This window comes from Urocitellus parryii, chromosome 15 (assembly GCF_045843805.1).
Source record: "Urocitellus parryii isolate mUroPar1 chromosome 15, mUroPar1.hap1, whole genome shotgun sequence".
NCBI lineage: Eukaryota > Metazoa > Chordata > Mammalia > Rodentia > Sciuridae > Urocitellus > Urocitellus parryii.
The window spans coordinates 13,948,639-13,972,122 of NC_135545.1; the positions used below are offsets into that span (position 1 = coordinate 13,948,639).

The 23,484-nt window shown below is 54.4% G+C and overlaps 1 protein-coding gene across 1 annotated transcript in view; it reads right to left on the reverse strand.

Annotated features, from left to right (window-relative positions):
* Positions 1-23,193, reverse strand: part of Acp7 (acid phosphatase 7, tartrate resistant (putative)) — a 46,065-nt gene extending 22,872 nt beyond the window's left edge. The window contains exons 1-3 of the mRNA XM_077792811.1: positions 23,088-23,193; positions 22,538-22,722; positions 22,286-22,419 (exon numbers count right to left, since the gene is read on the reverse strand). Of these exons, the coding sequence (XP_077648937.1) occupies positions 22,286-22,419; positions 22,538-22,722; positions 23,088-23,193 (425 nt within the window). The remainder of the gene's footprint in view (positions 1-22,285; positions 22,420-22,537; positions 22,723-23,087) is intronic.
* Positions 23,194-23,484: the final 291 nt, after the last annotated feature.

Genomic DNA, 23,484 nt, shown 5'->3' on the forward strand with positions numbered 1-23,484 from the left:
GTGATTTTTCTAAAGTCGTCGTTTTCTTAGAGTCGTTTTGTGTTGAGGTCCCCTGTCACTCGCAGAGCCCCCAGAACGGCCCGTGGGTGCCGTCTGTCCGCATGGCGTCCACTCCCGTTCATTCTGTGGGTCTCCACGAACGTCTGATGACCCGTGTCCACCCTCGGGGACCCCACAGAACGGCTCTGCTGCCCCTCAGTCCCACCCTCCCGCCACCCACCCCGACCATCGGCGGCCACTGCCCCCTTTCACCTTCGTCCTTTCCGGGATGTCATAGTAGAGGGAGTCCCTTTCAGACCGGCCTCTTCCACTGGGTGTCTTCATGCCCCTTGAGGTCACCACTCCTTCACTCTCTGGAAGTCCCACTGTCTGTCTATCCACTCACCCACTGGAGCACATGGGGTTGCTTCCACCATGAAGAAGAAAGCATTCAACCTCAGCACCACGTGAAATAGTGGACAATAAGGGTCCATTGACAGCTCAAAAATAGGAGGAGGAGGAGGAGGAGGAGGAGGAGGAGGAGGAGGAGAAGGAGGAGGGGGAGGAGGAGGAAAGAAGAAGAAGAAGAAGAAGAAGACAATGACTCCTATGAACATCCATTTGTGAAGTTTAAAAAAAAAATCTAGCTGTAGATGGACACAACACCATCATTTTATTTGTTCATTTTCACGTGGTGCCAAGGATCCAACCCAGGGCCCACGCGTGCTGGGCAAGTGCTCTCCACTGAGCACAGCCCCAGCCCCATTTGTAGGTTTTTGCGGCCATAAGTGTCCGGCTCCCGGGTGAACACCAAGGAGCATGACCACTGGATCACAGGGGAAGGAGCGATGGGTTTGCAGGAGACTCTGCGCTGATGGTTGGGCATCATCATTATTATTATCATCATTATTACTTTGGTACCAGGGTTAGAATTCAGGGGCCCTTAACCACTGAGCCACATCCCTGGGCCTCTTTATTTTTCAGTTAGAGGCCGGGTCTCTAAGTTACTTGGGCCTCACTGAGTTGTGGAGGCTGCCAAACCTCTGGGATTCTGGGCGGGCGCCACGGAGCCCAGATCCGGTGGCTCAGAGAGAAGAGCCCTGTGTGTGGGTGGGTGGGGGGGAGGGTAGTCTGGTCACTCTTAAGGGACAGCCTCTGGCCACTCTTGAGGGACAGCCTCTAGGAGACAATGAGCAGAACCAAACCCAAGTCAAGCCTGGGACCCGTGTCCCTGGGAGTGCACGCACACGCACGCCTTCTGGAACAATCTGTGGGCTAGAGCGTGAGTGATCCCAGAAGGCACATGGCTGGCCACCCCGGGGGTCCCTGTCAGCTGGGGTTTCTCCCTTTTCCCTCCCAGGGTCGGCCCAGCAGCAGCTGTGGGAGGGAACGGTGTCCCCAGGGCGCCCGAGTCAGGACAAGTCCAGGTCACCCAAGGTCACCTGGGGCCCAAGAGCGTGGCCCGTGTTCACCGAGTCCTGGGGTCGGAGCCGGATGCCCAGCCCCAGGCGGGGATTCCCCTGTCACCTCTGTGCGTCAGGTCCCCTGTGCCCTGGGCCCGTCCTTCCTCTCGGGTGATGCTCCCTCGTGGCGAGCTCGTCCTGCCTGTCACTTCCTGGGAACAGTTCCTGGGAGGGAAGTGGGTGAGCCTTGCACACTCAGACCCTGCCATCCTGATTGACAGTTTGGCTGAGTAGAAAATCCAGGCGTAAAAACCAGTTTCTCTCGGAATTCTGCAAGCATCGCCCCCCACCCCGGTCTGCAACATTGCTCCTGAGAGGTCAGGGACCGCCTGCTCCTTGGCCTTTTGCTGTGATCATCACTCTCTGTCCCCGTGGCCCCCGGAAGCTGGTGAGAGCTCTCCACCCCCAGAGCTCTGCACCTTCACGACAACTTGTCTCCTTGTGCTCTTTGGGCGCCAGGAGAACAGACGGTGGGGTAGGGACCCAGCAGAGGCACCGGGGACAGGTGGCTGCAGTGGTTCATAGGATAGACAGTCGCTCAGGGCCTCGCTAAGTTGCTGAGTTTGGCTTTGAACCCACAATCCTCCTGCCTCAGCCTCCCAATCCCTGTGCGCCCCCATGCCACACAGGAATCCCATTTTTTAGTGTTTTTTTTTTTTTTTTTTGTTTGTTTGTTTGGTGCCAGGGATTGAACTCAGGGGCACTCAGCCACTGAGCCACATCCCCAGCCCTTTTTTTGTATTTTATTTAGAGACAGGGTCTCGCTGAGTTGCTTAGCACCTCGCCATGGCTGAGGCTGGCTTTGAACTTGCGGTCCTCCTGCCTCAGCCTCCTGAGCCGCTGGGATTCCAGGTGTGGGCCCCGGCGTGTGCCTGGCTCAGTGTGGTTTGAAGCTGCACTTATTTTACTGCCAGGCAGCTCCTCGCTCACTCGGATACCGTGATCGCCATTAATGTCCTTCTCTATGGACGACCTGTTCACATCCGCTGCGTTCTTTCCTGGGGGGATCGCTCCTCGCCTCCCCGGTCTGTGAGGTGCAGGTTCAGACCTGATGCAGGTGGAGGCACCGCCAGCCCCGGACACGCGACGCCATGGTATTCCCCAGTTCTGTCCCTGTCCTCCTGGGCCGTCACACGGAGACATGGCGATGAACTTGTCAAGACGATGACAACTTGACGACTTCTGCCTTCTCCTCCTCCCCCGTGGGCCCTAGAACACAAGCTCCTAACTGGCGGGCTTCCAGGTAAACCATGACAACTGGATCCTGGCTGAGGCTGGGGAACCAGGCGTCCCCAGGGAGAGTGTGTGAGGGGCTTCCTTCCCCCCGGTCCTGGTGGGCGTGCTGCCGGGAGATGGGGAGCATGTTTGGAAGTTGGGCAACTACTATTTTAGGGTGTTTAAAAAATGTATTGAGCTGGGTGCCGTGGCACAGGCCTGTACATCCCAGTGGCTAGGGAGGCTCAGGGTGGCAAGTTCGAGGCCAGCCTCCACAACGTAGGAAGGCCCTAAGCAATCTAGTGAACCCTGCCTCTAGATAAAAATTAACAAGGGCTGGGGCTGGGGCCTGGTGGATGAGCACCTCTGGGCTCCATCCCTGGTACCAAAAAATAAAACATATATTAGACTACGACAGTTTCAAACAAGAAACGTATTTCCATCACAGACCAGCAAAACTCAGACAGACAGACAGACACACAAATGTATCTATTACAGAATTGAAAGTTTTGTATAATTCATGCAAAATTCATTATGTCCTATCATCCCTAATAGGGGCACTACTGAGATTGGGTGTGTGTGTGTGTGTGTGTGTGTGTGTGTGTGTGTGTAAAACCCAGGGCCCAGACGCAGTTCTGGACCTCATCAGATCCACATTTCTTTCTTCTAACACACACTTTTAAAATTTCTATACAGATATTTTAAAATTAATGTTTTATTCCACTTGAGTGAGCTATAATTTATCTTACAATCACCATAAAATACACCTGCTTGGCACGCCTGTAATCCCAGCAGCTCTGGAGGCTGAGACAGGAGGATCGGAGTCCAAAGCCAGCCTCAGCAACAGGGAGGTGCTAAGCAACTCAGTGAGACCCTGTCTCTAAATAAAATACAAAACAGGGCTGGGGTGCACTCAGTGGGAGAGCATCTGCCTCCCATGTGTGAGGCCCTGGGTTCAATCCTCAGCACCACATAAAAATAAAATAAAAAATAAAGAAATTGTGTCCATCTACAACTAAAAAAAAAATATTTTAAAAAATACACCTGCTTAAATGGCCCTGTTCCTTTTGCCATCACTCAGGCCCTGGGGCAACTGATGCCCTGATTTTTATCATTATAAATTATGTTACAATAAATATTTTATGTTGCTTTTATCACCCTGAAGTACAGTTTATGGTTAATGGTCACGTACCCACACCTCACTTTTTTTTTGAAATCAAGATAATGTCCTTTATTGTAATAATGGAAGAATAAGAGGAAAGTAATTTATAGAAAAACATTGAGAAGACTGAGCCTGATTAAGCTCCAAGACATCACACGGGGCTTGGGAATCGGTGCTGGAGGCAGAATGTTCCCGAATGCTGACGGCACCATCACAAATGAAGACAGACGGGCACTGTCCTGCCTGTGTGCAGGCACCTAAATCATGACCCATGAACAGGCTTCTCTTGTTTTCACCCAGTAGCTACCTTCCAGAAAGTCAAATATTTGTTTATGTGTAAAATGGAGTTCAGGGTTGGGCTACCTACAGCCATGGCCAGTGGCACACAGTATGGGACTGCCTGTCTGGGGCACCATGGGATGCCTCCTGGAACCTCTAGCATCCTGGTTCCCTGCCCAGGAAGTGCTGGTGACTTTTCCTAATCACTGGGACAACAACAACAACAACAAAAACTTCCCCTGGCATATCAGTGTGTTTTCTGTTACTGTAATGAAATACCTGAGTCTGAGAACCTTGTGAAGAAAAGAGGTTTTATCTGAGTTTGGGAGGCTTGAAAGCCCAGGCAGCATGGTACCAGCTCTAGTGAGGGCCTCGCTTTCCAGGTGCTGCCCTACCACTGAGCCACACCCTGGCCCTGGAACATTTCTTAATCTCCAGATCTCCATTTCCTCCAAGAAAAAAAAATGAGGGCAATGATGTCACTCGTACAGAGAAGAGTTGACTCAGCAAGGTCCCTGCTCGTTCCTAGAGGGCCCCGTGTTCCTTGGCTGGTGCCCGGAACTGAGCTCCTCCAATGCCCTCCTAAGCACGTGCTGCACACTTGGGCCTTGAACTGCAGGGCACCCAGGCTGCGGTTGGTGGCTAAGGTGGTGATGGCCGGGTGGGGAGCCTCTAAGGGGCGTGGCCTTATGAGATTTAATGAAGTCATGGGAACCCTTGAAAGGGATGAATGAAGCCCTCGTGGGACCCCTGCTAGTGTCCGCCAGAGTGCGTTGTTATAAAAAGAGAAAGCCGAGCCCCTGGGTCCCTCTAGCTCCTATCTCACCACATGCTCTCTCCGTTTCACACACACACAACCCTGCAGTGGTGCCACCCCCCACGTTGGGATGCGCCTGAGAGGTCTTGGCCACAACTGAGCAGATGCTGGTGCCATGCTCTTGAATCTCCAGAACTGTGATCTAAATCAACCTCTTTTCTTTATAAAGGGTCCCACCCCAGGTGTTTTGTTCTAGTAACAGAAAATGGACTCATACAACTAGTTTGGCCGGGTCGTTTGGTCAAACAAGGTATCTTGTGGGTGCATATCTGCTCTCCTTCCAGGGCTGCTGGAGCTTCAGTAACTGCAGTCAGTTCTTTTGTAACCAACTCCCAATAAGAATCCTGGACTCCCAGGTTCAAAATGCCTCTCCTGTGTTGTCACATATTGTGGATGGAGAATGTAAGTGCCTCTTAGGCGATTTCAGGGGAAGATTCTGGAAGCTGGTGCTTGCTTCCTCTGGACTGTACCCGATGTCCCTCTTCCCTTTTCTGATGGGTTTCACATTGTTTCAATGTAGAGAATTAGAACCGTGAGATCCACAAGTCCTTCTAGTGACTCACCAAACCCAAGGGTGGTCTTGGTGACCCCAGCAGAACACCCAAGGTGTTTTGGGCTCCAGTGAAAGGAGACCCAGTGCCAAGAGCCTTCTGCCATGAGGACATTTATTATCACTCAAAGTCGGGAGGGTTGAGGGGGGGCCACTTGTGGGTCAGGACGGTGGCTCAGCAATAGCACCGAGGGACACCTCTGCCCATTTCCTCTTCTGTCACCTCCAGCACGATGGCATCTCATCTTGGAAGGTGTCGCCTCCGCGTTCAAAGATGACCTCCAGCACTTCCTGCATGACTCTATCTCCATCCAGCGTCTGTTGCAGAAAGAACCCCCCCCAGACAGCACCGGGAAGCACAGTGGGAGGGCCTTGGGGCAGATGGTCTTGCTAAGTTGCTGAGGCTGGCCTCCAACTTGTGATCCTCCCAAGCCGCTGGGATTCCAGAGCCGCACCACCATGCCTGGCATTTTCCAATATTATTTCTTTTATCTTTTTTTTTTTTTTGTACCAGGGAACCAGGGATTGAACCCAGGGGAGCTTAACCACTGAGCCCCATCTACAGCCCTTTTTTATATGGTTATTTAGAGACAGGGTCTCACTGAGTCGCTTAGGGCCTCACTAAGTTGCTGAGGCTGGCCTCAAACTCGTGATCCTCCTGCCTCAGCCTCTCAGCTGCTGGGATTAGAGGTGTGGGCCACTGTGCTGACATTATTTCTGTTATTTTTTTTTAATTATATATAACTTTGAGGCCAGCCTCAGCAACTCAGCAAGACCCTGTCTCAAAATTAAAAGGGCTGGGGACGTGGTTCAGTGGTTAAGCGCCTCTGGGTTGGGTTCAATCCCTGGTACCAAAAAACAGCCGTTCAGGGTGGGGGCTGTCTGTGCCTTTCAACCCCCTCCACAGGCACTTTCACTTCCCAGGAGACTGCCTTTGTGGGGAGCCCAGGGTGGGTTTCTTCACAGCCCTCGGGTCCTGTCTGATGGTCCCCCACACCATCCAGCACCGGGCCTCTCTCTCTCTTCCCCCATTCGGTGCTCAAGGGCCGCGCAGTCGACTTCCCATTCGCCATTCCCATTTCCCAGGTGAGGAAACTGAGGCCAGAGCTGGTCAGCGACAAGTCACCCCCGAGGGAACGGGCGCAGGGTGTCTCCTGGGCCAGGCGTCCTGAACCTCGGCTGGGGGGGGGGGGGCCCAGAGAACCTCGCAGCCTTCATGGTGGCTTGACTCTTGTTCGCTGAATATTTTTCTTGAAGTTTCGACTTGATTCGCCTTAAAAGCCGCTCTGTCTGTCCAGGGCGACTTCAGGGCCAGCGGGTGGAGCTCTGTGCGCAGCCTCATGAATGAACCAGGGTCCATCCTGGGAAAAGGGCAGCGCTTTGATTAATTGGTGTAAAAGGAAAAGCAGGTGCAGCAAGGTGCCTGGGCGGAGCCTAAGGCGCCACTGCACCTGAGCGCTGGGACTCACCTGGGTTAACCCCCTGCCGGCGGGCGGACTCCTGGGAGGTGCGGCCCAGGGGAGGGAAGTAGGTCACGGGGTGTGCCCTGAAGGGTTTCTCCTGCCCCCACCGCACCCCACCTCCCTGCACCCCACCTCCCTGCTTCCCAGCCGCCAGGGCCTGAGCGCTTCCCTCCCCTGACACCCGGGAGCTCCTCACCCGAGCGCAGGGCTCTGAAACCCTGAGCCCCCGACGCTTTTAGGATCAACTCTCCCTCCTCTAAGTTGTTCTTGTCGGGGGTTTTGCTCACAGTGACCAAAAGCTGAGTCACACAGCCATCGACAGACCCGGCCCCTGGGTCTTGGGCCTGCAGAACCGTGAGCCACAACAGACCTGTTTTCTTCGCAAAGCCGACGGCCTCGGTTGTTTGGTTATAGGAAAGGGTCCTGGGTGGAGAGGGGTGAGCCCCGTCGTCGGCTGACCCTGCAGCGTCAGATTGTTGAACTCCCATCTGGGGAACATTCCTCGCCAAGAAGCCGAGCCAAGGATGCTAACAGCCTCACCTCCGGCGCTCACAGTGATCAGATGACCCAGGACAGTGGGCTTCCCGGGGGCAGCAGGGTGACAGCAGGAGCCCCCGGCACTGCAACAGCGGGGCAGCCGCAAAAACGCTTCTAGCCCTGTGACCTCTGAGTGCACAGAGAAGCCTCTCGATCACTCCCGAGGCTTGACTGGAGGCCCTGGGGGGTAAGCCGCGGAGCCAGCCCTGGGCCACTCCCCTCCATCAGCAGGCACCGTCCGCCTGCACCAGCTCCGCGCAATAACGCTCTGAGGTTCCTTGTCTCTGATTTTCTCCGTCGCCTGTCGCCCCTGCAGGAGACCCTGTGTCGTGCTGCACCAGTCGCAGCCACAAAGGACCCTCCGCTGGCTCTGCGACTGCCCATCCGACAGCCCCCGCGATTTCCCAATGTAAGGAGTCACCAGGCCAGGTGTCCCGCGACTTATGTTCCTAAAGGAAACCCCTCATCCCGCCATTTACCTCCCTCTTTGTGGCCGTCAATCTGCCCTCCCCAGGGCGGCGGGTGACAGGTTCGGGTGAACACAGATCCTCACTCTCAGCTGGGAACCTGGGATCCTTTACTCTGAATTCTTCCAAAATCGTCCCTTAAACACCTCCTTGCGCCCCACTGGACAGAGCTGGGTGGGGCGCCCGTTCCCGGGCTAGTCCCGCCAAGGGAGAGGACAGGGACCAGGACTGACCGTGAGCTGGGCCAGGCTCCACCCTGTGGGTGCTCAGTGGGGCACCCTCCATGCTCGGATCTGACGGGCCAGCCCTGCGTCCTGGGATAACAGGGAGAACTGGGGCTGAGGGGACCCAGTGGTGGAGCGCAGGCCTAGCACCCGCAGGGACGGACAAGGACAGCAGCGTAGAGTGGAATGAGCCTGTTAGTGGCAGGTGACCACAGGAGACAATCAAGTAATGGTTTTGTTTCTGTATGTTGTGCGACACCACGTCCCCTAACATGGCACCAGGGTGGAGGGCACCTTTAAACCCAACTCACCTGGAGCAGGTGAGTCCCAGATCCCCATCCCTAAAGATCTATTCTGGAACTTTTTTTTTTTTTTTTGTACTGGGCATGAACTTGGGGGTGCTTAACCACTGAGCCACATCCCAGCCCTTTAAAGAAAATTGAGACAGGGTCTCACTGAGTGGCTTAGGGCCTCCCTAAGTTGCTGAGGCTGGCTATGAACTTGTGATCCTCCTGCCTCAGCCTCCTGTGCTACCATGTCTGGCTGGAACTATTTTTAATGCCAATAACTATCTGTCAGGGCCTGAATATTCGTGGACTAAATAATGGCCCCAAATAGGTCTGGGTCCACTCTGGCTTGGATATTTACATTTTCTGCAAAATTCATACATAGAAATCCCAACAGCCAAGATGATGGTATTGGGGGTGGAGCCTTTGAGAGTTGACTTGTCATGGGGGCGGAGCCTTCCTGATGGGACTGGTGACATCATAAAGGAAATCTCCCTTACCAGGTGAGGACCCGGGAAAAGACACTGTGAGCAAGTGGCCTTCTCCAGAGCCCAAATCTGCACCTGTCTAGATTTGAAGTCTTTAACTCTATGACAATAAACTTCGTTTGTTCAAACGTCACCTGGTGGGAGCATTTTGTTATGGCAACCAGAAGAGACGGAGCCTGATCCCTGTCACCTGTAAATGCACTGATCCAGGGAAATGGGATCTTTGCAGGGATGAGTGGATGGATGGGGACAGGAGATTTTGGGTCATCAGGTGGCCCTGTCACAGCAAGCATCTTTGTTGTGGTGGTGGTGCTGGGGACGGAGCCCAGGCCCTGGTGCATGCCAGGCAGCACTCTGCCAGCTGAGCTGTGTCCCCAGCCCTGCAAGTGTCTTTAAATGCGGGTCAGAGAGAGGTTCAGTCCAGACAAGGCAAAGGCACTGTGCTGGGGGCGGGACTTGGTGTGATGTGGCCACCAGCCAGGGAATGTCAGCACTCCCTGGAGGCCGCCAGGCACAGAGCACCAACAGGGCCAGGGAGTCAACCAGCCCTCGTGGGGAATCGTGGGAGGGTGGCCACACTCAATGGCGATTCCTTGAGATCCTGAGACGGAGCTGGTGGAGACGTCCAGGAAGCCCAGCAGGGTAAGGGAGACAGAAAGGACAGGTAGTGACAGCCAAGGCTGCCGTCAGGGGGAGCCTGGGCCCAGAAGGTGCCACTGGAGCAAAGACTTGGAGCAGGGGAAAGAGGGAGCCATGAGGAGATCTGAGGGAGAGTATTCCATGAAGAGGGAGGAGCCGATGCAAAGGCCCTGGGGTGGGAACACGCCTGAGGTGGTCACAGAATCACAAGGAGTAGCTGCAGCAGGTGAGCAAGGGAGCAAGTGGGAGGCCACTGGGTCAGAGAGGTGACGGGCAGGTCATGTGTGGCCTTGTGGGTCACAGGGAAGACTTGTCTTTTACTCAGCAGGATGACACCCTGGGAGGGCTCTGAGCGGAGGAGTGATCTGACGCAGCTGCTCACAGGCGCCCTCTGGCGGCAGAACACGGGGTGGGTCCTGGGGGTCAGGGTGGCGTCGACAGGGCGGGGCGGCCGCGGCGGGGGGCGGGGCTGGGCAGGTGCGGCCCCGGCTGCGCGGGGCTGGACCTGGGGTCTGCCGAGAGGCTGGAGAGGCTGTGGCCGTGGCTTGACCTGGCGGCCTGGAGCTGCTGCCCCTTCCAGCCTGGGGCTCAGTCCACAGGGAGGTGGCCCTCGACAGCACCACAGGGACCACGCTGCCTGCTCCTGGCCCCGGAGTCCTGGAGGTACCGATGGGCTGATAGGGACTGCTTCCCGGTGTCCCCGGGTAAGGTGACACTTTCCTTGGACACCTGTCCCGCGGGCTTGTGCAGGGGGCTGAGCTGGGGTCCCCGGGGCGCTGTCCTGAGCAGAGCAGATACGCGGGAGTGAGCAGGAAGGAGCCCTGCGCCCGGGGACAGACAGGGGACCTTCAGCTCCCCTGCCCCAAGGACCAGGTCCAGACAGGAAGGGGTTGGAGCCTCAGAGGGCCTGGCCTCCCAGGGGACAGAGACCTGTCCCCTCCCCTCAAGGCCTCCCCAGCCTCCTGTGTCTCCCTAAGGGGAGCCCAGCAGCCCGACTGGTGAGGGGTCTCACGGGGACCCGGGGCAGGGGGCTTCGCCTGGGGTCACCAGGTGAAGTGGCTTTGCACCCTTGCCCTGCGCCCTGGGTTTCACTTTTCCGAGCCTCAGTTTCCCCGAAATGAAGCCTGATTTCCCTGCCTCTGCCACGCGGTCGCGGGGTCTCCTGGGAACTCCTCTCTGGGGACCCAGCGGGAGCGTCCTCGGTGCAGGTGGGGGCGGGGCTGGATTTTGTAGGGATTTCCTTAGGATTTGAGGTTCCCGCCCAGGAACTGGGTCCAGCCAGGGCCACAGGCTCTCTGGGGCCTCCCGGTTCCCTTTAGGGTGCCATCCGCTCTCGGCATGGCTGGCTGGAAGCACCACACGACTCCAGGACGGGACCCCAGTTCTGGGACAGCAGCCTGCAAGGGATGGCCCCACTGACCAGCCACCAGAATGCACGGCCAGGCTGGCTCTGGACGCCCCTACTTGCTCACAGGGAGAGGCCAGCGATCTAGGTCACTGAGAGTCCACCTGCTGCCCTGTGCCCTGTCCTCACCGGGCCGCCTCCAGACGACCTGAGGGGTGCAGGCAGCACAGGGGTCCACTACCCGCACAGGCCACCAGCAGGCAGCCAGGACAGCCTCTTCACCCCCTGCCCAGTTCCAAGCCAACTGTCAGACCCTCCTGGCCTCTCCCCCAAGGGCTCCTGATTGTTTTGTTGTTGGTTGTTTTCCGTTGCTTAGTGCCTTTCGAAATTGCTGAGGCTGGCCTTCAACTCTGGATCCTCCTGCCTCAGCCTCCCCAGCCGCTGGCATGACAGGCGGGCGCCACCACGCCCAGCTTGTATTTTATTTTTAAATCCCGTGAAGGAAGACTGAGTTTTATTACTTAAAACATAACAACCTGCAGCCTGAGTGAGGCATCATCAAAATCTGCTTGTGCTGCCTGATAAAATGCAGATATAAACACATGGGCTCGGTTCTGGTTCCTCTGAACCGGATCTGTGATCTGAGAATCTGGCTGTCCTTCATGTCCAAGGCTGAAGCTAACTACTTGGGAAACAGATTTACCAGAGGTGACGATGTGAAGGAGAAGCTGTCTACACCTTTCCCTGCTGTAGATGAAGATCCCTTTATTTCCACCACGGAAACTGTGCATGGCCTGTAGCTCCTGCTGCCAGGAAGAGACACATGGCTCTTAAGGACCTGCCAGTTTCTTCCCCATAACTGGTAAATTACGAGGCCTCTGATATCATTTGGATCTTTTTTGGGGGGTGGAGATTGAACCCAGGGGCACTTACCCGCTGAGCCCCATCCCCAGTCCTCTTTTATGTTTTATTCAGAGACAGGGTCTCCTGAGTTCTTAGCGCCTCACCATGTTGCTGAGGCTGGCTTTGAACTCCTGATCCTCCTGCTCAGCCTCCCGAGCAGCTGGGATGACAGGCGTGTGCCACTGTGCCTGGCTGTCATGTGGATCTTGGATGCCCCCCAATGCTCACGTGTTAAAGGCTTGGTCCCCGGCTCGGCACTATTGGGGGATGTTCAGACTGTTAGGAGGGGAGGCCTGGGAGGTTTTAGGGCACAGGGGCCTGCCCTCACAGGAAGCTGTGGAACCTTGGCCTCTTCCTCCTTCCTCTCTCTTGCTCCCTAGCCATGAGGTGAGCCGTTTTGCTCCACCACATCCTACTACCACCCGGCAGCCCCCTCAGAGCCTAAAAGCAATGCATCCATCGGATCTTAGACTGAAATCTCCGAAACCATGAGTCAGAGGAACCTTTTCCTTGTATAAGTTAATTATCTCGGGTATTTTATTATAGTAACAGGAAACTGACTAACACAGCCTCTCTCCTCCAGAGACTTTCAAACCGTGATTCCCCAACACCAAGGCCTTTCCAGATGATGGTGACAGAAGATCTATCACCAATCTTCAGCTGAGCTGGGGGAGGGCAGACACAAGGCCACGCTATTGACTTCTCTCATCCTCACTGGGGACTGGTGGGTCAAAGGCAGAGGCAAGGTCAATGTGGAAGGACTAGACATGCAGGGCTTACGGCCTAAAGAGGGTAAAACAGCCCGAGTGGAATATGGGTGGTTCTACGTTTGTACCACACAATTCCAAACATGATTATTTAACACGACCAGAAAAATTCTCACTCATATTACTCGGGTGAAGTCTTACCTTGGGGATCCCCATCAACCAAGCCCAGAGAAACCTTCCAGAGTCTCTGGAGGCTGGTACTCAGGGATGGCACAGCAGGGGGGCGCCTCGGGGCACCTAGGTCGCCAGCATTTAAATAAATGGCTTCAGAGATTGGCAGAGCAAGAAGAGCATGAAGCTTAACAGTGTCACCATCTCTCCTGCCTGCTGAGGGACATTAAATTAGCCGGGAAATGACACATTTGACAATAAAGGACATGAAGAGTTGGTGCTTGGTCACTTGGGAGACTTTGACGTGCCCAGGTTCCTAAGTGGACACTCAAGTCCGTCGCCTCTCTGGGTGGCTCTACATCTTCACGGAGGGGTCCCTAGCCCCACTGGGCCCCATGAGTTCTGTCACCAGATCCCCCAGGGCGCTGTTGGCACAGACGGGGCTTCACACAACCGCCCTGAGCTCCCCAAACCCATCTCGGGGACCCTGCACCCCACACCCTGTCCCTTAGTGGATCGCCCCTGTCCCGGCCCAGCCCACCGGGTCGCCCCGCGGATCCCGAGCAGCTTCCTGTGTGTGCCCCGCCCCCGGCTGTTCCCAGGTGTCGTGGGCGGGGCCATGGACACCTGTGGGCAGGTGGGAGCCCCCAGGCAGGTCCTCCTTCCCCCCTGGGTGACTTCTCAGGAGGGGGCCCTCCCCTCACACCAAGCGACTCTGCAGCGGGCACCCGCGGAGGTCCCCCAAGTCGACCCCAAGTCAACGGCGTCCTCCTGCCAGCTACCTGGGCCTCCCAGGGCCTCCAGTGGAGGTTCCCACGCGTCAGGGTTTGGAGGGGAGGTGACCCCCAGAGCTCCTGTGTGGGCCAGGCAGGAGGATGGGGAGAAGGGGTGAGTGGGGAGAGCCTCAACCTTTCAGTGACCGAGTCACCTGTGGGAGTCACTGAGTGGGACCTGGAGCGGGGCGCGGCTGCAGGAGGGGGCGTGGGGCGTGGCTTTGGGTGCACATGGGGTCGGGCCCCTGGAGACCCCGCCCTGCTCTCTCCCTCTCCCTCTCTCCTTCCTGATCATCCCGTGAGCCGCTTCCCTCCACCACACTCTTCCACCAGGATGTTCCAGTCACCTTAAGCCCCCGGGAATGTCACCTGCTGTCTATGGACTGAGACCTCTGAAACCCTGAGCCCCCAAATAAACTTTTCCCCCTCTACTGTGGGGAGCTCATGGAGTTACCCCACCTTCCAATGCTGATGCAGCAGGCCGTCTGAAAGGTCACTTGTCCCAGGGGTAGTGCCATGAACGGTGACTCCTGTCTCTCCCTCCCCCTCCCCCCCCATAGCAAGGCCAGTCTTCTGAGGAGCCATACCCCTGGGGTTGAGCGACACTCACCTGTTCTTTTGTAATCCTACCCCTTTGCCCTGTTTGGGATAGAATGTTCCAAGGAAACTCCCTTTTTGTGTCCCCTGCTCTTGCTCTGCCTTTGGGTGTGGCCTTCCTAGATGTCAGTCACCTGCTGACAGCAGACATCAGGAAGCTAGACTCAGCCCCTGAAATCTGACCCCTTGCCTCATGTGAATGGCTTCTCCCCAATAAAAGGGTCAGCACGTGCTCTCTGTCTGTCTTTCACCCCTAAGGTCAGAGGAGATGCCACAGGACCCAAAGAAAAAGGTATCTCTGTCTCTGTGTGACGATTTCGTGCAGCCCAGTTCACCTGGAGTGACCCTGAGGGTTTCAGTCCTGAAGATTGCGACACTCTACCGTTGTTCTGGTTGAGTCTTTTCGTCACAGCTGTGAAAAAGTGACTAAAAACACCACAATGACCTGCTTGGATTCTATCCTGTGGCAGACACTCACAGACCTCAGAGAAGCACTTGACCTCCACTCACTCGTTTGTTATGAAGGAAATTACAAAGGACACAGATGAGGAGATGCTTCGGGTGAGGTGTGGGGAAAGGGGCATAGAAATTCTGTGTCCCATCTAGACCCGCCACCGTCCAGGACCCTCCTTATGTTCCCTGCCTGGAAGTCCTCCCAACCCTGTGCAGTTGGATTTTTATGGAGGCCTCATGTCACCCGCATGGGTTTATGTCTTAATCCATTTTCTGTTGCTATAACAAAATACCTGAGACCGGATAATGGGTCAAGATAGAAGTTTATTTGGTTCATGGTTCTGGATTCCGGTGAGGGCCTCTCTGCTGTGTCGTAACATGGTGCCCAGCATCACAGGGGAGACAGAACACGCATGCTAGCCCAGGTCTCTTCTTTCCTTATGTAGTCACTAATGCCATCGTGGGAGGCCCCATCTTTACGACCTCATCTAAACCTAATTACTTCCCAAAGACCCCACATCCAAATACCATTAGCATATGGATTAGGAGGCTAGGTTCCCAGCCTATGAACCTTTGGGGCACACATTAGCAGTTCATCAATTTGATCTTCAGCCCCTCTGCCCTCACTCATTTGTTAGGGAGGTGCAGGGGTTGGGGGTCTGAAAGTTCCACCTTCCGATCACACATTGGTTTCCCTGGCAACCAGCCCCCATCCTGAGGCCCACAAGCCCCAGCCTGAGACACCTCATTCACACGCAAAATGACACTCATCAGCCAGGCATGATGGCACACACCGTAATCCCAGTGGCTCAGGAGGCTGAGGCAGGAGGATCCCAAGTTCAACTCAGTGAGTCCCTAAGCAACTCAGTGAGACCCTGTCTCTAAATGAAAAGCATCGCCATCTACCCTGGCTGGGGACCTAATGCTGGGTTCACAAAACCTGACTATTCCAGTCACTTAGGAAAATGGCAAAGAAAGCACAACCATGATAGAGGTCAGTCAACCAGCGGACAGCAGACATCAAGACGCAACCCCTGAAACCTGACCCCTGGCCTCATTTGAATGGCTTCTCCCCAAGTTATTGTGGGGCGTGATCATGGCTCAGCATCTCTTGCTCAGGACGTAAGGGCGTGTATTTCCAGAGCGGCTCCCGACAAATCCCCAGCACCAAAACCCCCAAAACACAAAGACACATCACCTCATCACTGTGGAGATTCCAAGAGTCACAGGGGTTGTGTGTGTGGGAACAGGGGAAAGAAAAGACTGAGCACCGAGCACCGTGTGTATCTATTGTGAGTCACAGTGTCGATGGGACCAGGAGGCGGGCACTCAGGGATTTCCAGGAAGCAGGTGTATTGACGCTGGGCAGCTAATGCCTGAAAAGTCTCTGGTCCCCAAGTCTGGGAATCCTTGGAGATTTACACTCAGGAGAGGAGGGCGGTGACATGACACCCATCGGCAGGTACATGACAATTACTCTTTGTCCCACATTCTTAGGCTAATCAGAGGTTTCACACGTTTTTACCAAGAAACCAGAGATAGTATCTCAGCATAGCAACAAGCTGTCTCTGAGACAGAATGCATCACACCTTCTTTCTGTAAACCTGGCATGAACAAGAAAGCTCCCAACCACCCTGAGCTCTCTGCAGGATCCTGTGAACTCTTGTTGAAACTCTTTGTGAAATCCTAGAGACAAGAAGTGTACTTAAGGGGAGGGTTTTCTAGTTTTTTGTTTTGTTTTGTTGTGTGTGTGTGTGTGTGTGTGTGTGTGTGTGTGTGTGGTGCTGGGATTGAACCCAGGGCCTCAGTGCATGCAAAGCCAGCCCTCTACCAACTGAGCTATCTCCCCAGTCCCTATGGGGAGGGTCTTTGGAAAAGCTTAATTATGGTAAGAGTCTTTTGTGAAGTGGGGGGTACTTGGTCTACTTCAGTATCAACATTTGAATCAGATCAAGTTCTCCCCTACTCAGAATCCTCCCATAGTCACCCCTATGGCCCAGGATGCCCCCACTGCCTCCTCACCTCTCCAAGTATTATTCCTACCACTCTCCATTTTGCTCCAGCCCTATGGGTCTTCTTGCTCCTGGCTCCTGCCACAGGGCCTTTGCACTACCTCTTCCCCAGATATCAATATGGTTTAATCCTTTATCCCTTCCAGATCTCAGCTGCGAAGTCAGCCTCTCAGTGCAGCCTTCCCCGACAGCCCTGCCTGAAACTGCAACCCCTCACCCCATATTTATCAACCACCGACAGTTTGTTTGCTCTCTCTTGCCCAGGGCCTGGCAAATATTTGGTGGTCAATAAATGCTTGTGGAATGCGAGTGACTGTCACTTCCTCGTGGTGTCATGGTTCCGTTGAACTAGGTGCTGCGTGGTTCGGCCACGTAATGACAGTTATGAGCTCCGCCAGGAAGTCGTTGCCCGGCTCAGAAACAAACAGGGGTGTCCTGTGTTGAACCCAGGAAGAACGTGAGCTTCTGTCAGAAGACCAGCGACTGGCCCAGCTCAGCAGGGGTGGCTCTGGGTGCTCCGCCTCCGGATCCAGGGTCCCTGTCCCCCACACTGGCACCGTGATGCCCCAGTGAAAGAACTGCTCTCTCGGTGGTGGTGGTCTGGTGGCCCGGGGAAGCCAGCTTCTGGTGGGAATTCTGTCCCTGGTATATACCGTCACTGAGGTGACCCTCGGAGGACAGCTGGGCTCCCCGAGCCCCTCTGCCTCTCACCCCAGGGTCTTGCCTGAACATCTTATCCGCCTCCTTCCATCAGATCTCTTACCCCCCCTCAATTGAGGAATTGCTACTCTCCCGTTTCACAGATGGGAAGGCCGCAGCCCACCTCTGGTGATGGAGCCAGACCTGGATTCCCGAGGGCTGCACCTGAGCTGGTTCCTCCTTGCTGTTGGCTCATCTGGTCACTGGACAAAGGAGACAGTGTCATTGACAGGAGGTTTAAGTGGAAGCAGGTCCCCTGGGGCCTGGGGCCTTCCCCACCAGAAATCCAAGACCTTAGCACAGACTTAATCACCCCTCCACCTGTTTCAGTTTTCAAGTTCGGTCCTTGGCTGGGGCTAGGAAGCAAATCGATGCAGGGCAGATTGACAGGAGGAAAACACAGGTTTTCCTTGGGCACCCACACGAGACAGTAGGAACCTCAAGAAACGGATGGAGCCGAAACTTTTGTACTTTTTGCAAAAAGAATGATACATTCTGTGAAGAAATCACAAGACAGAGGAGCGTGGGCTAAGGATGGGAATTCAGGGGGCCCCTAGGAGGCCAATGGAGGGGTGCAAGGCTAGTGGGGGGAGGGGGGTTCACCTACCCACACCCACTGCAGCACCGATTCTCAGTCACTCGTGCTAAGTGTCACCTTCTAGAGCTGGCCCAGGGGAGGCAGCTTTCTCATAAGAATTTTTACAACTTGCTGAAGGGAGGAAAGGGCGGCCAGAGAGTCCTTGCTGGATCCAGTTGCTCACGAGCTTGCAGCTTAAAATCAAAGTACCGATTCAGAACATTCTGGAACAGGTCATTCCTGACTCCTTCTGGGCCTCACGGAGTTGTTACAAGTGTAGACTGAGAAGCCAGAGTGGAACCTGGGGACTTTTGCTAACTTTGCTGTGTCTTGGTTTGTTGGGGTTTTTATCTGTAAAATGGAGTTAGTGGTATTGGTGTCCAAGGGCTGTTCAGGAGGTTCAGGTTCATGAGGGCAAGAATTCGGACAGAAAGTGGAAATAGCTGGTGAGCAGAACTAACGATCCGGGCCTGTTCTGTCCTGGCTTCGGGGGTCAGTCCTGCTGGCCTTGAGGACTCACCTCCCCTGGGAACTGGACACTCCTGCCTGCTGTAGGCACCATCTTTCTCTACCCACTCTGCAAACCCCAAGGTTCCAGGTCAGCGGCCCACACTGAATCCCTGCTCTCTCCCGGGGCAGGGTCAGAACGCACCAGCGCAGGTGTGATACCTCGAGGAGGTTAGTTGAGAGCACCTGCCAGCCAGCTCCAGGGACCTCCTAGCACTCAGAAGAGATGAGTCAGTCTGAGGACTCTGAGCTGGTTCTCATCCCCAGGAGCACTCCTGAGGTTATTTTGAGTGTTACCTATTTTTAAGTATAAAGGAATCTGTGTTAGTCAGCTTTCCGACACCGTAACAGATGACCTGAGAGAATCAACTTACAAGAGAAGAGGGTTATTGTGGCTCACAGTTTGGGAACTTTTAGTCCCCGAGGGCCTGGCCTCATGGCTTTTTTTGAATGACCTGATTTTTAAAAATATGTAAATATATATATATTTTTTAGTTGTTGATGGACATTTATTTTATTCATTTATTGATATGCGGTGCTGAGGATGGAACCCAGCACCTCACACGTGCTAGGCAAGTGCTCTGCCCCTGAGCCCCAGCCCCAGCCCTGTCCCCGTTGCTTTTGAGCCTCCCACAGGCAGAGCATCAGGGTAGGAGCGCTGCAGGGTGGGACTGCTCATCTCGGCTGGGAGATGAAAGAGATGCAGAGGAAGAGGGCTTCCCACTGTCCCTTCAAGGGCACTTCCCCAGTAACTTGGGGACCAAGGGTCAGTCCTGCTCTGACCCGTCTATGAGGCCCCACCTCGTAGAGATGCCACCACCCCCCCCTCGTGCCTTGCTGGGGACAAGCTCCCAACACGTGGGTCTCTGGGAGACACTTAGGACCCAAACTTCAGCAGACACCAAAATATTTCTCCCTAAAATCTTGAGGACTGTGGAACTGAAGATAGTTAAGTCCTTTCCCCTGCGTGCCCCCAGCAGGACAGCAATTCACAAGAACAAAGGCCCCCACCTCCCTCCCCTCGCCCATCTAAAGACAGAGATGTCCTGTGTCACTTGCTTATTAGCTCAGATCTGGGAACAGAATTTACTCCTCCCCACAGTGCTCCTGTCTCTGGAGCTGAGTGGACACTGTGCTTAAGATTGATTTATTGCTCTTTAAAATACTGTTATTTAAATACTACTTAAGGTGGGACCCGAAGCCACTGCTTTGAGTTACTTTTTTTTTTTTTTTGTCCTGGGGATTGAACCAAGAAACATCACTGAGCCACATCCCCAGACCTTTTTTGTATTTTATTTAGAGAGTTGCTTAGGGCCTTCCTGAGCTGCTGAGGCTGGCTTTGAACTCGTGATCCCCCTACCTCAGCCTCCTGAGCCACGGGATTAGGCATGTGCCCAGCTTTGGGTTACTTTGGAACTGAGGCTCCATGCAGGTGTGGTGAAGGGGGAGGAAGCCTGCAGCCAGACTGCGCCTGCGCAGGCTCCTCCCCCTGCTGGGAAGACGCCCCGCCCCCTCCTGAATATGCATCACCATCCAAATGTCCTGCCCCTCCCCAGCTTCAGGGAGGTACAATTTGGGAAGCGATTTCCCTCTGTCTCCTCATTCACTGCAAATAAATGTCACTCTATGAGGCCCTGTGCTTGGTGTCTGCTTCCTGATTCCCTCCTAGAGGCAGAGCCACTGAGCCTCTGACAGTGTTGGGAGGCCTGGGAGAGGACTGCAGGGACCTGGCCTCTTCCTCCTTCTCTCTCTCTCTCCATTTCCCAGCCAGGAGGTGAGCCCTGTGCCCGGGAGAGCACTCCTGCCACAGTAAGCTGCCTCCCCACAGGCCCCAAAGCCAGGAAGCCATTAGATCATGGAGGGAAGGAAACAGCCAACATTGGGACCCATTTGTTTTCTCTTTATAAGTTGATCGTCTCAGGTATAATTCGTTACAGTAAGGAAAGGCCGACCTGGACCAACTGCAAAAGTAGTTTTTCCCTGACCCTCTCCCCTCCCCACGGAGCCCAACCCCATTTCTGCCTCCTCTGCCTCTCCCAAAACACAGGGAGGGTTTTCTGAGTTTTTCCCAGAGGTTCCCTTATCTGACTAGAGGAAACCCCTCCAGAAGGACTGAGCTGTCTGGAGCCCCATCCGGGCATTCCATGCAATGGGAAGGTCAGCCCTGAAGAAGAAGAAACTGAAAGCCATCACCCAGAACCCCGAGAACTTTGGCCTGTTCTTTGGGCGCTGCGGATCTTGAAAAAAATCACTAAGTAAAATTGCCTATGGCCCCACCCCTTCTGGGAACCAGGGCGTGGGGGAAGCTTCTGTGGCTTTAGGATCTTGGGTGCCACTTCCCACTAGTGCTCCCTGTACCTGATAAAGGTGCTGCTTTTCTCCTGTCCCCTAGGGTCAGTATGTTTAGTGGCCTCCATGATCTGTAATCCCAGCAACTTGGGAGGCTGAGGCAAGAGTATAGCAAATTTGAGGCCAGCCTCAGCAACTTAGTAAGATCGTGTCTCAAAAAAAAAAAAAAAAAAAAGGGGCTGAGGATAGGGCTCAATGGTTGAGACCCCCAGGGTTCAATCTCCAGTAACAATAGTCATAATCATAATGAACTGAAGTTTCTCCTGCAAAATGAGCACTGAATATAATAAGCTTATTTGGTTTTCTCGTTGTTAATCTGCCTTTTGTTTCAAGAGTTTTATCCCATACAAACATATGAGGGTTAGAGAAAAACAATATATTTCTTCTCTTCAAGTATAAACTACAGAAAATGACCAAAAATAATATTCTAGAGATACCTATGGATCTAACATTCAGATTGAATATGATCAACATTTTAACATATTTTTCTGCTTTCTTTTTCTAAAATAAATAAAGTTCCAGAGACATAAACCGAACACTCTGGGTGAGTCAGCTTTCTGTTACTATAACCAAATACCTGAGATCATTAACTTATACAGAGAAAAGACTGATGGTGTCTCACCGCCATGGAGATTTCACTCCATGGCGCCGTGGTCCTGAGGCATCGGGCCTGTGGTGGAGCAGCTCATCACAGCGTGGTGTCACAGAACTGCTCAACTCCTGGACAGGAAGCAGAAAGAGAAGGAAGATGGGGTCAGGCTCCACAATTGCCTTCAAGGGGGTGACCTAAAGACCTCCTATTAAGCCCCACCTCTCAAAGGTTCCAAGCCTTAAACACCCTTGGGAGACATTCTAATCCAAACCACAGCACCTTCTCTTCTCCCACCCCCACCAGGGCATACCCACTGTCCCGAGATAAATGGACAGGGTACACATTTCAGGTAGAGTGGTCCTCTTGGGGTAAGTGCCCCACGTTTATGACACCGCACTGCTGCGTGTGCTTCTATATAAATTTTATATAAATGGCAGGGCGTGGTCACAACCTGCACCTTGACGTTGGTACTGAGGATTGCTTTCTGGATCTGTCCATGTGGGGGGGAGGACCTCGTGTCCTTGTGTCACAATATCACCAGGTCACCCAGGCACCGCTCTGTCCATTCAGTCCACCGAGCTCTCCTTCTGTGCTCTTTGGTAAAGTTCATACATTTTCTCATAGAGCATCGCTCATTTTTTATTGGGTTTATGCTGCGCTACCTTAAAGCTATCGTTGCTTATAGAAAAATGTCATTGTTGATCTTTTGCGGTTAAGAGTTTTAACCATGGTCGAATCCAGATAAGATAAAATTGACCATTTTTACCGTTTTCGGGTGTTGACGTCACTTTCTAGAACTCTTCCCCCTGAAGAACTGAAACTCCAGCCCCATCAGCCAGCACCGCCCCCTGCCCCCTCCCGCCCGGGCCCAGTTTGGGTCTCTGTCAACTCAGTCCTCTAAGTTCCTCACAGGGGACAGAATCTGGCTCAGACACAGTAACGGCCTCCAGGCTCACCCTTGCTGTCGCCTGTCCCGATCTCCTTCCACTCAAGGCCGACTCCTCTTTAGACGTTCCAGTTTCGTGGTCACCTGCTGGTGGACCCCTGGCTGCTGCCCCTGCTGGACCGAGGTCCTCCCCGGAGCAGGGCGTGGCTGTTCAGGACCCTGTTCTCATTTCGAGGGGGAGAAACCAAGAGGTGGAACCCCTGGATCTTGGTGGCAGTCTGCCAACGACCCGCGCGGGGGAGGCGACCTGGTTCGGAAGAGCCGGCTGCGACGTTAAGCTCAGAACCAGGCGACACTGAGAGTCCTTCTCAAATCAAGAGAGGGATGCTCTGCGACCTTAGGGGTCAGCTTCTCCGCTGGAAAAGAGCGCGAGCCCGCATCTTCTTTCTTCTGTGGTGGGGACACCGCAGGGGATACGGCTTCCAGGGCGGAGCCTTCGCGGGGACGTCTGGTGTCAGCAGGTTGATTGACATCTGGGCTGGCCACGCCCATCTCAGTGCTGGGTGGGGTCTCAGGCAGAGCTGCAGGGGGAGGGGCACCGGCATCAGGCCATCAGTCCCTGACTGGGAGGTCCGGAGCCAGGCCTGTCCCCTCGAGGGGCTCCTGCGGGCCACACAGTCCACACCCAGGCCTCACCCAGCCCTCAGGTGGCTCCTGACGTGGAAGTTTAGATATTTAAACCTGTAGGGGTGAGGGGCCTCCCTCCTTCCCTCTGCCCTGTAGGTCATGAAGGCCACTAAACATACTGACCCTAGGGGACAGGGGAAAAGCAGCACCTTTATCAGGTACAGGGAGCACTAGGGGAAGTGGCACCCAAGATCCTAAAGCCACAGAAGCTTCCCCGCGCCCTGGTTCCCAGAAGGGGTGGGGCCATAGGCAACTTTACTCAGTGATTTATTCCAAGATCCGCAGCGCCCAAAGAACAGGCCAAAGTTCTCGGGGTTCTGGGTGATGGCTTTCAGTTTCTTCTTCTTCAGGGCTGACCTTCCCATTGCATGGAATGCCCGGATGGGGCTGCAGACAGCTCAGTCCTTCCGGAGGGGTTTCCTCTAGTCAGATAAGGGAACCTCTGGGAAAAACTCAGAAAACCCTCCCTGTGTTTTGGGAGAGGCAGAGGAGGCAGAAATGGGGTTGGGCTCCGTGGGGAGGGGAGAGGGTCAGGGAAACACTACTTTTGCAGTTGGTCCAGGTCGGCCTTTCCTTACTGTAACGAATTATACCTGAGACGATCAACTTATAAAGAGAAAACAAATGGGTCCCAGTGTTGGCTGTTTCCTTCCCTC